Raw genomic sequence first — 17,617 nt, forward strand, 5'->3', positions numbered from 1 at the left:
CAACTCAGCGGTGACACTGACGCCCTCCAGCAGCACTGCAGTGACTCACACCAGCACCAAATAGACTGCCATGTCTTTGTCACTGCTGTGCTGAGAAGGCTCCTCCACCCAAGTAATATCTGGTGGTCCTGTGGTCAGAAACTGACCAATGATGAATGGTGTATAGGGTGGGCTGATAAACCACTGTAACTGTAACCTATAAGGTCGGTCCAGCTCATAAAGTGGACAGTGAGTCAAAGTTATTAGCAGAAGTAGAAGAACGTTCTTGTTGTTTTGTTTTCACTTCTTCTTCTTAGAATGAACCAAAATAAGTCAAACGGGCGCTGATTTCATTCTCTCAGAGGAGCACGGTGGGGTGGGGGGTGTGTGTGTGTGGGGGGGGGGTGGTTGGAGGGCGTCTTGGTGCGATGGGCAGAGCTAGATTTCGCATTCAGCGACGAACCAACCAGCTCTGCGCTGGAGGCGCGGGGGGAGGCGCGTGCCTGCGCTCTCTGCGCGCTATATGCAGCAGTTCGCGCCGCACTTTCTCACTCAGCGCGCGGAGAATAAGCAGGACGGAGAGTTTTCTGCAGGAGCGCGCGCACCGCTCCGCTTTTTTTTTGTCGCGAGCGTTTCCAGCTTTTTCACGGACACGAGCCTGGACCTGCAGCTCCTTCAGGACCTTGTTTCTCTGAGGATACCTGACAGTGTGTTTACAAACAGTTTAAAGCGAAAGGACGCAAAAATATTCAGCTCAATTCAAGAATTAATATAATTTTATTCGCGTTCAAGTTTTTTTTTTTTACACAATATTAACCATGCACGCCTCTCTGGGGATTGTTCACGCGCTCTGCAGGGATCAGGCATGTCCCTCTCGCCCCTGGTGACTTATTTTGTGAGAGGAGAGCGCGAGGACGCTGGAGACCCACACTGAGCACAGCGCGAGCTTTCAGCGGCCAGATACCCACTCACTCACTCATTCACTCACTCATCCACTCACTCACTCCCTCCCTCCCCGGCTGTGTCCGAGGGATGGTGGTGGGTCCCTCGCGCTCAGGCTCAGGAGCCCCGCAGCACGCGCCGCTCCTCCACGCGCCGTCCGTCTGCTTTTGGGGGAAACAGAGTGAGGGGAGATGAAGACCGCTCTGTGCTGCTGCTTGATCTTAACCTGCCTCAGGATAAGCACTGCTGAGGTAACGCATGCACGCGCACACTTGGGCTGGGGGGAGAGTAGGGGGGCGAAAACTTCTGGGAAAAAGCTGCTTTGGAAAAATGACAGCGCTGTACAAATAAAATTGAACTTCTTTGAAGTAGAAGCTCGTAAAAGATGCGTTGAAAGCAGGGGCGGGGTCGTCCATCGAGCCAAGACTCAGTTCTCCAACAGAACTTCGTAACTAATCAGCGCGTTCCTGCCTTAAAGGGGAACTCCACCGAGTTTTCAAAATGTGAATAAGCCAATAGGTGAGATGTAAACAGAGTCACGCAGAGTGGTTTGGTGTGAAATGGTTCATTTGTAGAGACTCTGATTTCTTTACAGTGGTGGTGATAGGAACCAGGGGTCACCATGTCTACAACACACATATAGCCATTTTGTTTACTATCCAAACCCACCAGTGGACCTACACATCTTTATATATGTATATATGTCTACACGTTTTTATATGTAATGTAGGTAAAATAGTCATAAATCCGAAAATAGCACGTTTTCTTTGGGGACTCTTTGCCTTAGAACACCCTTCTTGTATCCTTCCACCATGCGTGGATCAAAATAAAGTGATTAAAATACGTTTTAGACCAAAAACTGTATCAAAACACTACCGTGAAATAACGTCTCAGAAATCAGGCAATGCATGCATAACTACTTCATGTAATAACTTTATGTGAGGCAGCTTTTAGAGGCATTAAAGTCATCAGACGTCTGGTTCTGACCAATCTGACTGAGCGAGTTTCTCCATAACGAAGCCACACGAAATCACTCCGAGCGACTTCGTTTACACCTCACAGATTGAATTATGCACAAATTTTGAAAACTCGGTGGAATTCCCCTTTAATTCCCCGCGTATATGAAGGGTATTTGTAAGTGTGAGCAGGGTAAGGAGGGGGTAAAGGGGTTAAGTGTGCCGTTTATTCCTCTTTAGCTCCAGATCTGAGACTTTTTTTTCTGAGAGAGCAACAAGTGCAAGTTCACTGAGCGCAGGGCGCGCGTGCATAACATTATGGGACGCTGAATTCGGTGGGAAATTACAAAATAAGAGTCTTTTTTGGACTAACAGTGCAGCGTCTTTGCACACACTGTATCTAATCCGTGTCTTCTGTAACTAATTCACCTTTTAATTTGGCTGAAGGAGCTGGGGATTCCTCAGGATCTGATGGACAGGCTCGCTCACAGTGAAATCCACAGCATTAGCGACCTCCAGCGGCTGCTGGACCTCCACTCCGGGCACTCTGCAGGTAAACGCCACTTTATGGCTGCTGAACTTTGCCCTCAGATGCAGTGGTGCGGTTTATTGATCACGCTTTTTTCCTACGTGCTGTGTTTTTAGCCCTTTTAGCTAGGCTAACGCTAAACTGAGAAGCTCCCTCCTCAACAGACGGGACAATTTCATATTTCATATCAAGCGTTATGAAAGTTGGGGTGTCACACTTAGTCTAAACAAGACGGTTCTTCAAGGGTTCTTTAGTGAAGGCAGTGGTTCTACAACCATTTCATGCTTAAGGGTTCTTTGTATTGTGAAATGGTGCTTAAGATTGATGGGAAATTTGTTGTATATAGCACCAAAAGGGTTCTGCTGTTGTTACAGTTGCAGAACCATTTTGGTGCTATATAGAACCATTTTCAAAAAGGTTCTCATAGAACAATATTCAACACATTCTCCATCAATCTGAAGAACATGTGGTTCTTTGAGTGTTCATGGTTCTGTTTAGAGCCACTGTGTACAGACTTAAAGATGGTTCAGGGGTTCTTAGTAAAGACAGTGGTTCTGTTTAAAGTCATGAGTTCTATATGGAACCATTTCATGCTAAAATGGTTCTTTTCATGGTGAAATGATTCTTATGTTTGGTGAAGAATGTGTTGGTTCTATATAGCACCAAAAAGGGTTCTGCTACTGTTACGATGCAAGCTTGTAACAGAGGAAGAATGCTTTTTGGTGCTACATAGAGCCATTTTAGAGCCATCATCTGAAGAACCATTTAAGCATGCAGATGGTACTTACAGTGTTCAGGGTTCTATATAGAACCATTCTCTTTAACAAAGAACCATTGAAGAACCATCTTTTTAAGGAGTATAAACAAGATGTTTCTTCAAGGGTTCTTTAGTAAAGGCAGTGGCTCTATTTAGAACCATGAGTTCTGTATAGAACCATTTAATGATTAACTGGTTGTTTGCATGGTGAAATGGTTCTTAAGATTGGTGGAGAATGTGTTGGTTCTATATAGCACCAAAAAGGGTTCTGCTACTGTTACGATGTCAATCTTGTAACAATAGAAGAACTCTTTTTGGTGCTATATGGAGCCATTTTCAAGAAGGTTCTATAGAGAACCATGTACCACACATTCTTCATCAATCTGAAGAACATTTCAGCATGCAAACAACCATTTAAGCTTGCAGATGGTTCTTAGAGTGTTTGTGGCTCTAAATAGAACCATTGCCTTCACTAAAGAACCCTTGAAGAACCATCTTTTTTTAAGTGTGTAGTGTTGGCTTAGGGTGGTGCTGTTGCACATGACAGCCCATGGTCAGAGAGGAGACCCTCCGTGGTGAAGCTTAAAATGCTGGTTTGATCAAATATAGTATTGTGTACAGTATTAAAGTGTTTTTCCAACATGAATTCATTTTAGATGTTTTTTTTTTGTCCCAAAATGACGTGCAGATCTTGCCTAAAGATCTGCAGATCTTACTTTCCTTGGATTTCATTTGGGGATTTCATCTGGGATCTTTCTCTCTCTATCTCTCTCTCTCTCTCTCTCTCTCTCTCTCTCTCTCTCTCTCTCTGTCACTAGATAAAGTTACAGGGAGCAGAGGCACTAGATACTCATACATTCACTCAAGCTTGTATTTATACAGGTTGTTGCTATATCTCAAACACTTGCTCCTCTGTGATAAGAACACTTTCTGTTTCCTCAGAAACTGAGTGATATTCATAGTCCTAGTTCTAATCCACTGTATACCCAAAAAAAAAGGTAGTATGTACTTCACACAGATGAATATAGCCTGGCATGTTCGGCATGCTGTCCCTGCTAATGTAAAAAAAGCTTCAGTTTTATCCTCTTTGAGAAACCTATGTGCAGAGTTCAGGTCAGCCGCTCCAACCCTAACGCTGTTTCCCTCTGGAGAGTGACTGTCGCACGATAAGGGTGTTTATAATCAAATTAAAACGCCTCTGTTTAAACAGTGGAATGCGCTGGGCTGGTGTGGAGGGGGGATGTAACAGTAGTATTTAGTAACAGTAGTAAAGTGATTATTATTACCCGAAGGTAAATCAGTCTGTCTGCCACGCTGCCCGTTACGGTCAGTTAAAGCAGGCTGACGCCAGAGATGAGGAATTTTCAGAGCTTTTGTTGTAGCAAGCAGGACAGTAAACTTAAAGTGGACTGTGTGGATGAATGCCAGGTGTATGTGTGCAGGACAGAGAGAGAGGGGGGGAGAGAATGCATAGCATTCCATTACTATTGTGAAACATAATAAACTAAAATCAGCAGCCTTTGGCGTCTGTATCTTAGATTCATATTTGCCTTATATGTACTGTGCAAAAGTCAGAGATGAAGCTTTGTTTATTGTTTATTCATTTTAAAGTCAAAACAGCCATTAAGTACCAGTTACTCATGTTTCGGGAGATATTAGGTGTAACATAATATACTTGCGTAAGTAAATGGAAAGTCATAGTTTTCTAAACATATTATTTTCTAAAAATATTAATAGAGAACATGGAGCTCATTAACAACCACCTGCAGGATCTGGTAGAACACCAAAAACTGCCCCTATCAGATAAACAGCACTTAAACAGTCTTGCTTCAGATCTGAAGTAATCCACAGGTCTTTTTGTCCCTCCTTTCCACTGTGAGAAGGCAACTCAACACTATGAGTCTAAAAGTTTGTTTAGCTGTCAAGAAGCCCTCACTAAGAAAAGGAAACAATGGGCTGACCAGCCAAGAGTCCAGACCTCAGCATCACTGAATGTATTTGAGATTACTTAGGCCAAGATGCAGCCAACTTCTAAGACTGAACTTTGTAGCTGTGGCTGCAGATTTCTTTGAAAAACTCAAGTGAGTCTCCGGAAAAGAATGGAAGCTGTAATAAAGGCTAAGAATGGACACACTAAATACTGAAAAGGTTGAAATATTTTCTTATTGAGGCTTCTGTGTAATTTTCTGTTAAATATATATGTTCTGCCTGTTTTTCTGACCCTCAAAAAGTCAGAAAAAATAGGAGCATAATAAAGGTCTTACATAATAATTTCACTGTAAACGCCAGGCACATTTCAGAGACAGTGCGGTGCCGTAACCGCTTTTAAACCGAGCAGCAGATGCCTTATGTGCCACTGAGATGATGTAACACACCTGATGTAACACACCTGTCTGCGTGGATATTACTGCTGTGTTGGTTTGGCAGAAGGAATGGAGTTAGACAGCAGGACTTTAGTGACCGCTCCTTTGGCCTGCATACAAACCACAAATATCCTTTTAGCTGTCAAACCCTATGGGGCCTCTAGAGTTCAGATGGGGATATTAGATATACGCCTGCGAGTAGCCAGCGTTCTAAGTAGCGATGCGACAACGCAAAAAACGCAGTGAAGGTCTTACAGAAAGTCTGTTTTGTGGGTCGAGTTGATTCAGGATCTGCTGTCTGGTCTTTGGAGTCCATGTTGTAAAGAGGTCAAATGTAATCAGAATACATTAACAGTTATATAGAAATTGGCGAAATCTGGAAGTACAGTGGCTGTGATATGGTTGATGTCCAGTGGCGGTGTGATGGATCAGTTAGACCGGGTGGTGGGTGGTTTGGGGTAAGGTAATATCAGAGTTCAAAAGCTGTCCATAAATAGATCTATATTCCTGCAATCAGCACCCCCCATTACACTTACACTCCTGCTATGTTGTAAAGAGAATGACCCAAAAAGATCTGGACTTGGAATGGATGAAGATCTGGACTGAATTAAGACCACAGTCTTAAAAGTGAAAGTGCCAAATGGAACAGAAAGGGTTCTTTGGAGCAATGCCGTAGAAGAACCACTTTTGGTTCTCTGAATAAGCTAATTTTTTTCTGTAAATAAGATGTGAAAACTTGTTTAAAGTTTAATCATGACTGTTCCTGCCTTCGAAATGCATTTTTTATACATTAATAACGTGATTTTTCAGCGCTATTATTACATTTATTTGATATGTAAACAATGCGATCTAACAAAGCCAAAAATGTGCAGATTTTTATTTAAGTTTTCTCAACATCTTTTGAAGAAGAAAATGCATGAATAGGAAGTCACACATCAGTCATGTTGTGTCGTTACTTTGATCAAAGGAATCAATAGTAAACACAAAGCGATCTGAGTTGCGCTCTCGGAAAAATCACAATGCATCCAGCAATAAAGGAAACCTTGTGCCTCTTTTATACAGTGATGGGAAACATTGTAGAACATGCGGGTCTGTTTCTTTCTGGCTAAAGTGAACATGCACTCCGTTGGCGGCAGATTTGAAGTGGATTGCCAGCTCAATGGGATTAAAGAACCTCCATTTAATGTAAAGCTTGTATTTCACTTGAAGTTTTCTTTATTTTTCTTATTAACCTTTATTTTTAGGAGTGAAGCTACTTAAATTTGGCCTCACTTATCAAATAAGCAGTACCTGAGCTTGCATGTGCATTACATCTCCATAAAAGTCAGTTCGACTTCACGCCTGTTGTTTTCACTGCCGTTAAACTGGTTTACGCTAATGATCAAAGTCAAAACTAGACTGTGCAACTCTCAGTTTGAAGCGTTATGCTTGGCACCAGTGCAAAGGAGAGAAACGGCTGGGTCATCAGCTGCTGTCCTGGTGTTTTATGGCTAAAAAAACAAATCAAAATCACTGGCTTGCTGCAGCACTTTAGGCAAGTGAAGGATAGCCAGACATCTGAGGTGAAGTACCCATGTTTTCACATCTTTTGGAAGTGTAGATTGTTGGCGTTAACTGTGGAGTAGAATCGAGGAGAAAATGCCCCGAGGCCTAGAACTGGTTTCATCAGCATATTCCCCATTCCAAAGGTCACGCAATGTGTTCCAAATGAGTTTATGAGTTTATAATCATCGAAACTTCACACCTGCTTATGGCCCCCTAAATGAGTGATTATTCCTGCCCATATCAGTGATGAACTTTTATACTGCTGGTTGCCACAGTTATCGCCGCAGTCTCGGAGGCAATAACAAGCAGTTAGCCTTTAGCTCATTCAGCTAATCGTGTCATTACTGCCTCAAAGAATTTGTGGTACGACTAGGGGTGGATACCTCACAGTTCAATCTGGTTTCGATTCACCGTGCCAAGATGTGATTATAAAGCGATTATTTATGCATGTTGACTTTTGATTTCTATAGCCTACAAATAAGCCTTTGAGCACGACTTACATAAACCTATATAAACATTTATAAACGCTTATTCCAACAAGTGTCAGTTGTCAGAACCCTTCCTGAAGTGAAATGACAGCAAGATTGGCAAAAGCAGCCTTGATGATAACTGATGCTTGTTGGAATAAGACTAAATGTTTATGTAGGTTTATGCCAGCTGTAATGAAAGGCTTACAAATGCTGCCCTCCAGTGAAGTGTTACAGATCTTTTTGTTCTCTGTGTCACAGTGTAGACATTCTAACCCATCACGTTTACAGTTTTCCAATGAATCATTTCACTGGGCCGCATGCAAATCCACATTAGCCATAATAAAATAGAACACCTCTGTGTTACCATGTTTTCTATCACTGTATAAAAGAAGCTCTATGCTGCCTTTATTGTTGGATGCACTGTGATCTATCTGAGCAAGTGTGGACACTCATTCAGAGCTCAGCTCACATTGCTATGGAGACACTCGTGGAAATGAAAATTGGCTGGAAGCTGGTCCTGAAGCTAATCACTCAGAGTCTGCGGTGAATGTGGCGGTGATGGAGGAGTCTCCAGAGCGCACGCCTTTACATTCTGCTCGGAACAGACTGTGCTACAGTGCAGCCTGACCAGCCCAGCCCCCGTCCCTCACTCTCTCACCCTCTCACTCCATCACTCTCTGTCTGTCTGTCTCTCCCTGCCACCTTGCTTCTTTTTCCTCGATGAAAAGAATACAGCAAAGAGGCAGCGGGGTGCTGTAGTAGCAGGAGAAAGCAGAAGTCACTCTGTAAAGAAACGCTTTCTGTGGTCGGCTCCGCTTCATTCAGGCCGTTTCTTAGGGGGGTGTGTGGGGTTGGTGGGTGGGGGCTGCTGGGACAGCCAGAGAAAGAGAAAGGAAGACAAGGGGGATGGTTTAGCAAACTCTACCAGTGACCCGTAATGAGTGATGGCTGTAAAGGTTCGAATGTGACATTTGTTAAAGAAAATGAGGCTTGTTCACACCAAAAGCATTTCTCAAGGGTTTTTAGTCGTCCAGATACACCTTCACTTTGATCAGTGCTTAGGTCCACACTGGCTTACGACCATCCACATGTGAGCCCCTTCACCCTTGTTTTTTATGTGTCCAGTCTATTTTTTTTACTTGCACGCTTGAGTGACGTGTAGCATTGTGAGCTACGTTTAAATATATAAATACCTCAGCAAAATCACATTTATCCCATTTTTAACTTACCCCAAATGTAGTCAATCAGCCTGAGTCCAAATTTAGCTTCTTTAGTTTAGAACCGGAGCTACGAGGCTAACTTTGCAAACACTGGATCTCAATAGTCACCCAAATAGCCCACATTGTTTCTGTAAAAACACATCACCAAAACCTTTTTCAACCCATTCAAACCTCGTCCAGGTCTTCATTTATGTCTTGCTGCTGTGGTTTAGAACACGCTATGACTTACTGTGAGCTATAAAAATGTGCTTTTCTGCTTTGGTACTCACAAAACAGGACTGACCTTGAATTAGATCCCACCCTAATTATGATAGTTGTTGATTCTAGATCAGCGCTCTTACTCCTGAGGGGGTTTGTAAATACAGACGCCACTGTTTGAAGTGGCTCCCCACAGTTTTTATAGTTCACAGTACACCACACTGTGTCACAAACCACATCGACAAGTCTCTTAATGAACACCTGGATGTGGTTTGAGGGGGTTGAAAGATGTCTTGGTGATGCATATTTACAGAAACGATTTTGGCTCTTTGGGTGACTGTTGAGTTTTAGTGTTTGTTAGCAATGTTAGCCTTGATGCTGCGAAGATCTTGATGGGCTAGCAGCCACATTCTTCTGATGATGGAACGTCTGCCCGAGACCAACAGTTGCAAAAATGTGATATCATCACAATAAACAGTTATGATATGCGGCCACATTTTCAAGCTGCTGTTAAGATGTTTAACCCCATTCGGTTCAATGTCCATATTATGAATTATTGCAAAAGTGGTCCACATCAATCAAAGCAAAACGTAGCATGTAGAATCTCAGCTTTCTGTGTGTGTTACTGTGTTTTCTATCACTGTGTAAAAGATGCATGATGCCTTTAAGGGACAATTGGAAAAGAAAGAAAATTCCTGGAGTGCTTATGTGAGCTGAGGCAGTGTTGACTGGAAAGACTGGTTACTTATGCTTTATTTATGCTGCAATTATGTGTCCAGTCTGATGAGTTCCAAGTGTAGGAGTCATGGTGTTCAGTTTAGCACAAGTGAATTGGGTTTTTAATGTATGTGTCTTCCCCTCACATCCCCCTGCACATTCTGTGTCTCTCTGCTGGGTCAGTATTTAGTCTGGGCAGTGTTTATATAGCAGGCGCGCAGGGGGAGGTTTAAACTTCCTTGAGAGGAATCAGTGAATGGAGTAATGCTTTTGTCGACACGCCGCTTTTGTTTACTGCCGGAAAATGGACCTCGTTGTCATGGAGACGGAACATGGCGTGGTGTGGCGCGCTCGGTGCTCTCACAGCCAACTCTGGATTGGGTGCAGTTGTACTTAGAAGTCACATGGCGCAGCCTAACCTTTCATCAAATATCTCCTCCTGCTGGAACGTGCCTGCTCGGACTGAGGCGTCTTACAAAACAAAGTCATATCAGATAGATAGCGACCGAGTCAGGATCTCTCTGATCATGGATCACGCTGAGTGAGTGCGACTGGTCACTGTGTACTATGGGAGGAATTCTTATCATAAAGTTATAAAAGTTATCAAAAAATACAGAACAGTTTGGATCTTCTCACTAAACCTATTAAGATTCTCTCTTGATATGATATACTGAAATGTCTTTGAGGCAGGACATGAACGCCTGGAGGAATTGGTCATAGATAATTGGCCATAGTGTCTGCTCTTAAGTGTTATTTTAAAGGGCTATTTGAGAGTTAGTGACACATAAAGACGTATAATCACCCTGCGGTCTGAAAGCTAGCTCAGTCGCCGCATGCCGACATGGAATGACATCACCATTCCTCAACACGAGGTAATCAAGGTGGTTAATTTCCAATTAAGCCGCTGACTAAAGCAACCATTGTTTGTTGTGGAAAGAGCTCGTAAAAGCTTTAAATGGGAACTTGAAGGGGAAATTATCCGGTGCTTTGGTATAGCCACTCACCGCAGAGTGATTTAGCCTTTATTAAGCTTCAGGGAGTTTAGCAAGAGCTCTAATAAGCCTCGTTGCAGACGCAGTGGAGACCTGCTTTTGGAGCGAGGGTGATATATTTTTTTTTCCCTTTTTCACTTTGCAACATGAAAGTAACACGGGTGACTTGTGTTTTGACAAGGTTCGGGAAATGAAGTGATGGAGCACTCCAAACAGAAGCACCACCAGAAAAGCCACTCGCATCACCACAGTTACGAGCTCAAGAGCAACCAGATGCACCGCAGACGCAAGAGGAGTGTTGGTAAGTGTTGATTAACAAGGAGCTGCGTCATATGGAAGATATATTAGTAAATAATAAGACTTTCAGTTACAGTTAGGGCTGGTCCAGTTGGCATTTAACAGGTCTTGTGAGTCTAGCTTAATGTCACATCATTAGATCTACTTTACAAACCATTAACAAACACTAAACCGTGATGCTAAAAATTGTTTTTATATCAAAATCGCAATTTCCATGAGTACAGTTTTTATATTGCAAGAGATGCCATTTTAATTGTAGCCTAGTTTTAAGTGGGTAATTTTTTTTTTACCCCAAAACAAGGAGCTGATAAACTGCCTGTAGATGCATTAGACCAATCAGATTCAACTAAACACTCACACGATGCATACATGACAACACAGCCGCAACAAACTTGCCGCCCGGACCACTACATTCAGCGCTCAAAGCTAGAAACAGTGGATATGCTGGTCTTCTAGGCCCAAAAAGCAATTTTATAGCAAATAATCACCATTTAAATCAAAACTGAAAAGATTGCAATTCGAAATTTTACCTAAGTTGTTCAGCCCTTTTAAAACGGATGCTAAACTAAGTTTGCATGAGGTAAAATATCATATGTACAAAGACGCTTTTAAGGTAAAGCAGGGCCCATTACCCGTGTCATCGCTGTCCAGAGAAAACCATGTATCTCCATTTTTTGTCGGTTTTTTATTTTTCAACATCATTTCAACATACCAGCTGTCCTTAATGTTGTGTGAAAATGTCCTGACGAATGGACCAATAGAAATGCTCTAAAATCACTTGGAATAAAATCTCTTTACATTGACTTACATTGAAAGGTAAGGTTTTTCAGTTTTTGATAGAATTTGAAAATACCTGTTGTCCCTTTACATTGGAATTTCATGATCATTTGACCAAAAGAAATGGCCCAAAATTACTTGGAAAAGAAGTCTGGTTCCATTGACTTCCATTAAAAGTAAAGTATGTTTTTTCCTTCTCCTGTAAACTATTTTGGAGATACAATATTTTGATCCAACAGCAGCGATATTCAAAAATAACACAGTGAAATACATTTAGCACACATACTTCAATAAACATCAAATACATGTTAATATGAACAAATATATGCACACGTTTTTCTTCCATATTGGTAGACAGTATAACCTTCTTGGTCAGCTAACTCGTTGCCATTTGCCTCTGTTTTTATTTCCTGCTAGTAAATAAATATTGTAGCTTTGATTCAGGAATATACAGAAAATAGATTTGTCAGGCAGCGCTCTGATTGGCTGTGCCTTGCTGGTTGGTTTACACTTGAGACACGGGGTGTAAATGTATCTGTGAGCGAGGAAATTCCTGGCATTCAGAATTCATGTCGCAGCTCGCTGAGCTAAGCGTTTAGACTAGCAGATACAGCGCAGAGCCAAAGACATAAAACTGTGTGCATACATTGCCCCACTCTACCTGCAGCCAGTATGGCTGTGCCCATCATTAGAGAGCCGCAGTGTTAATGTTTGACCCTAAGACTAGCCACTGTCCTTTCTGCTTTTTTATTTTATTTTTCATATCTGCGGCACTCAGAGAGCCCCAATGTCTGGCTTGAGCTGTGAGGCGGTCACTGTGCTCAACGGCTTATTTTAGAAATGGCCACAGGGTAAATATGGAGGCTTGCGCATCGTATTAATAGCCTTCCTTTATGTCTCCCACTCACTCGTGAGGTTTTTTTTATTTGGCCTGGGCTGCATTACCTAAAGAAAGAGAGTTTGATAAAGGAGCAGTGCGCTTGGCTCTGGTCAGCTCCAAATGAACCGAGAATCCTTCCAGAAGTTTCCTTGGAACCCATAAAACATTTAAGTCACCATGTGAAGGGAGTCAGGTGAGGCTTCATAGTTCAGTGTTTATATACTTGTGTGCTTTGTGTACTGCAGTCATACACGTATCAGCATTCTTGTCCTGGGTTAAAATCCAGTGGTACATGCTTTGATAGATGTTATAGTGACTTATACCAGGGGTGTTGGTATGTAGGAAACCTGGGCTTGTATTCATGAAGCTTTTTAGAGTAGTAGTGCTAGTTTGGATCTGTTCCTTTCTGTAAAGTTATAGTAAATAAGAGAGGAATCTGATCCTAGATCAGCACTGATACTCTGAGAATATGTCCCTTGGCCCCCTAGTGGCCATTCCACTGGTTATCAGATTAGGACACTATTAACTCACTGTATGTAATGTTGTATTTCTACATTGAGCTGCTAGTGAGCAATGAGGTAAGAAAAGGAGGGATTGAGAACCCCCTGCTATGAAAACAGGTCACACCTTTCCACAAAGATGGCCATGTTGAAATAAAATGGACACCACAATTTTTTGTTTTCTTGGGAAAAAAAACAAAATGTGTGCAACTGCCACAATAAAAGCACTTTTATTTTTATTTAATGTGGCCCTAAAAAGACCAGTGCCCTTCCAGTTTTGTAAAACATTTCCATGGAAATATAAAGTTGGAGGCAAAAGTTTGGGCTCCTTTGATTATATTTCATAGTAATGCACAGTGCACAGTTTATATATATTAGCTGAATTTAATATATTAGAAAAAAAAAACAGAAATATAGAAAATATAAAATGTGCCTTAATTTTTTCTAATATGATAAATTCACCAAATAAACAGTAATTGTGCATTAAAATGCGCAGAAGTGTGTTCTCTAGAAAATGTATTAACTTACTTTCACTTCAGAATCAACAGACTTCTACATAGGACTGTATTCCATCTATAAAATGCACAGTACAAAACTAAGGGACCTCCAAAACAGGCGGAAAATGCATTTTAAGAAAACAGGCCTGCTTTAAAAGTGTGCTAAAAATGTTCAAATGGTATGTAAATAGGTGTTCTGGTGTACCCCTGTCCTGCATATTTTGGTGTTATATTGTGCCCAGAATCTGTAAACACTTCAGATCTTCATCTTATTAAATGTGTCCCATGTTCCTCTTCCTTTGCGCTACAGTAGAGGAGGCCGTGCCAGCTGCGTGTAAAACGAGAACGGTGATCTACGAGATCCCGCGCAGCCAGGTGGATCCGACGGCCGCCAACTTCCTCATCTGGCCCCCCTGCGTGGAGGTGAAGCGGTGCACAGGCTGCTGCAACACCAGCAACATGCGCTGCCATGCCTCAAAAAGACACCACCGCACTGTTAAGGTGGGTAGCCCTTCACACACACACAGTGCACTGCCATCGCTCCAGTAAACACCCCCTACTGCAGTTGCCTGCATTCTTTTGACTCAAAAAGCTTTTGTTCTTCATTCTTTTGGGTTGTCTCCATGTAGAGCTTGGCTCAGTTTTGTGAAGGCCATAGTGTCTCTCCCTCAGCTCCACTTTACCCTCATGTGGACCAGCTCCAGGTCACTCAGTGCCAGGCCAGAGGCACACAGTGAGCCCATACTTGAGCTCCTACTGCAGCCAGACAGAGTTAGCCCATACTAACGCATGGTTGAGCTGCAAAATCATTGCCCTACAGATGCAAAAAGCCAGCGATACTTCTTGTGGTCTCACGGGCCAGTAACAGGAACATCAGGGGTCAACCATAAGAAAGTTTGGGCTGAGAAAGTAGACTTATTAAGGTGGGACCAAACCAGTCCAGCACCTCATGAACGCGCAAGTGGGTTCAAAGCGGGGCGTGATGGTCCATTCATCAACATTGTCTGATGGACAACAAGCCTTTCGTTAGCCCATGGATGGAATGTAAGTTAGCATGGCTGAAAATCTTTCCAAAAAACTCATTACCTCTGCAGGGGAAAAACATTTCTGTTAGCTAATGATAGTGTTATGCTAGCTTATAGAACTTCTGGAAAAATCATGAAAAAATACCCTTAAACACAAAGAAATAGATCCCAAAGCTAAGTTATAATGATTCAAGTAGTTTACCAGACAGCCAAAACTGAACTTAGATATCTACCCGGAGAAGACCAGTCTCTGGTTGAAATATGAATGGGGAAGCTCTTAATGCTTAAAATAGTCTGTATTTACAGAGAAGGGACCCTGTTCAAGAAAAAAAGTCAGCTTGCTGATTATGCCACAAGTGGAAAAAGCCCCCCTTGTTGTGGAGATCAAACGTTCAGTAGCCAGAACAACCCAAAAAAACGTCAAATGCTACAAAATATTTATGAGCTTCTTGTCAGATTTTGTCAGTGATTTTATATATGTTTTTGATATGGTAATTTGACCTTCAGTTTCGGGTATTTTGGTCTCTCCCCATTCAAAGAGAGAGGAACCTGGAAATAACTGTCGGGTGGTGTTGCAAAGATGGCCACAAAGTGAACAGCCTTTCCTATAAGCACTTTGATCTACCTCAGTGTTTTGCTATGCATTGATGACCTAAGGATTATGCTAACATAAGAAGTTAGTGGGCACAAGTCTAAAACCCCAGGCCTTGATACTGTGGGCCAGAATGTGCTGCTGGCTCTGCAGAGAGCTGAAAGGGAAGAATGAAGAAAATAGAGAGAGAGAGAGAGAGAGAGAGAGAGAGAGAGAGAGAAAGAAGTGCAGCAGTGAACTGTCAGTGTCTCCAGAGCCACCTTTCACTGTTTGTGCTTCAACATCCATAAATCCCTTGCATGAGCTGGAGCTGAGTGTGTCTATGTGTGTGTGAGTGTGTGTGTGTGTGTGTGTGTGTGTATATGTGTGTGTGTGCTGTAAGTCACTCTTTGGCTTTATTCCCAGTGTTCAGTCTGACACGGAGCAGAAGCCTCAGTTCCTCTGGTGTGTGTGTTGTTAGGGCTACTGTTGGGGACACGCGGAAGGCTGAAGTTTTCCAAAGCGCTCGCTTCGTTACGACACACAGGCTCACGTTTTTATCTGGATTGTGAAATGTTTTGTTCACATGTGAGGCAGAAAGCGAGAAAAATGGAAAAAATAGCCATAAAGTCCAGGTTATTTGTTTTTCAGGAGTTATTTTTGAGACAGTCAGATAAAAGATAATCCACTTGGAAAAGAAAAGAGACGAGTTTCCAAAACTGTTCAGAAAGTTATTTAAAGATACAGAGAATAGTGCAGATTTCTTTGAAGTCACCTGAAAAGAATACAAGCTGTGATAATAATATATAGATACAGCACTTATACTGTATAGATACACTATAAGATACACTATATATACTGTACACATACACCATTTCATAGATAGTAAATATTAAACAGATATGTGGTCAGTGCTGTTCTTCTGCTACGTTAGATATTTTCTGAATGCTGAACTCTCTTAAACGCACACATCAGCGCTGAGCGGTTCAGCTGGGTGTTTACTGGTGAGCTTCAGAGACCTGAGACATTTCTGGACCGGAGCAGGTACACACACAGGTGCAGTGTGTTGTATGGAACATTGTCTCTTGCCAAGTTTCCCCCTTTTTTTTCTCTTTTCCCCCTTCTTCTTCTCCTCTCTCTCCTTTTATTTAACCCTGTTCCTCTCCAGGTTTAGCTGAATGGTTCAGTTCAGAGTCGCTCCCGTTTCCATGGGTTTATAAAAGCTTTATTAAAGGACTAAAACCGCTTGGTTCATCTTGCTCACCAGTTTTCACTTGTTTTTAGTGACGGGGAACATCCTATGTGTTTCTTTCCAGCGATATATATTTGAGCAAATGTACTTTAGATACTTATTTATATATTTATTTTGCCATCTTTCCCCTCCTCTCTGCTAAAAAAGGAGCAGGCCTGCACAGGCTGCCGCTGTTCGGAGCAGGAATATAAAAAACACAGCCAGTGTAAATAGGCTTGGCTTCAGTGTGTGTGTGTGTGTGTGTGTGTGTGTGTGTGTGTGTTGGGCAGGGTTGCTGTACTTTGGTTCATTGCAGCGATAAGCTTGTCTCAAAGGAGAGGCCAGTAGCTGGGTGTGGGACTCAGTTCACAAACAGAGATTTATTAAACTTTACATTTTATTAGCACTGAAACTTTACAGTTTCTTAATGCTGAAATGTTACATTTTCTTAACACTAAAACGGTGTAACAGGGTAACAATATACTGCCGTAAGAGGATAACAGTTAAACAATATTAAAGTATAAGTGTACAAGAGTGTAGTAGTTCAATAGTGTAACAGTGTGATGTTATAATAGAGTAACAGTACAACAGTATAAGAGTATAACAGTACTACGGTAGTGTCAGTGTCGCACAACAATGTAACAATGTAACAGTACAACAGTGTAATTTTATAAATGTGTAATAGCATAACAGTGTGAGTGTATAAAAGTGTAACGGTAAAACTGTGTAAAAGTGATACAGTGTAACTATGTAATAGTGTAATGGTATAACAGTGTAACAGTATAACAGTACAACAATATAAGTGCCGGTGTCGTACACCAGTGTAACAATGTGACAGTACAACAGTGTGATGGTATAATAGTGTAATAGTGTAACAATGTGAGTGTATATAAAAGTGTAACAGTACAACAATATAAGTGTCAGTGTCATACAACAGCGTAACAGTGTAAACAGTGCAACGGTGTGAGTGTATAAAAGTGTAATGGTATAAAAGTGTGACAGTACAACTGTGTAACAGTGTATTAGTATAACAGTGTAAAAGTGATACAATGTATCTCAACAATGTAATAGTGTAATGGTATAACAGTGTAACAGTAAATGGTCTGACAATGTAACTGTAACCTGGTGTACAACAGTACCAGTGTAACAGTGGATCAAGTTGACAGTGTAG

General features: G+C 41.8%; 1 protein-coding gene across 2 annotated transcripts in view; it reads left to right on the forward strand.

Annotated features, from left to right (window-relative positions):
* The first annotated feature begins 543 nt into the window (after positions 1 to 543).
* Positions 544 to 17,617, forward strand: part of pdgfab (platelet-derived growth factor alpha polypeptide b) — a 30,053-nt gene continuing 12,979 nt past the window's right edge. For both annotated transcript variants that reach the window (XR_005006489.1, XM_036561505.1), the window contains exons 1-4: positions 544 to 1,172; positions 2,325 to 2,430; positions 10,850 to 10,969; positions 13,930 to 14,120. Coding sequence is in view for 1 of the 2 variants with exons in the window: in XM_036561505.1 (XP_036417398.1) it covers positions 1,113 to 1,172; positions 2,325 to 2,430; positions 10,850 to 10,969; positions 13,930 to 14,120 (477 nt within the window). In the remaining variant the exon portion in view is untranslated. The remainder of the gene's footprint in view (positions 1,173 to 2,324; positions 2,431 to 10,849; positions 10,970 to 13,929; positions 14,121 to 17,617) is intronic.

Source organism: Colossoma macropomum, unplaced genomic scaffold (genome assembly GCF_904425465.1).
Source record: "Colossoma macropomum unplaced genomic scaffold, Colossoma_macropomum, whole genome shotgun sequence".
Taxonomy (NCBI): domain Eukaryota; kingdom Metazoa; phylum Chordata; class Actinopteri; order Characiformes; family Serrasalmidae; genus Colossoma; species Colossoma macropomum.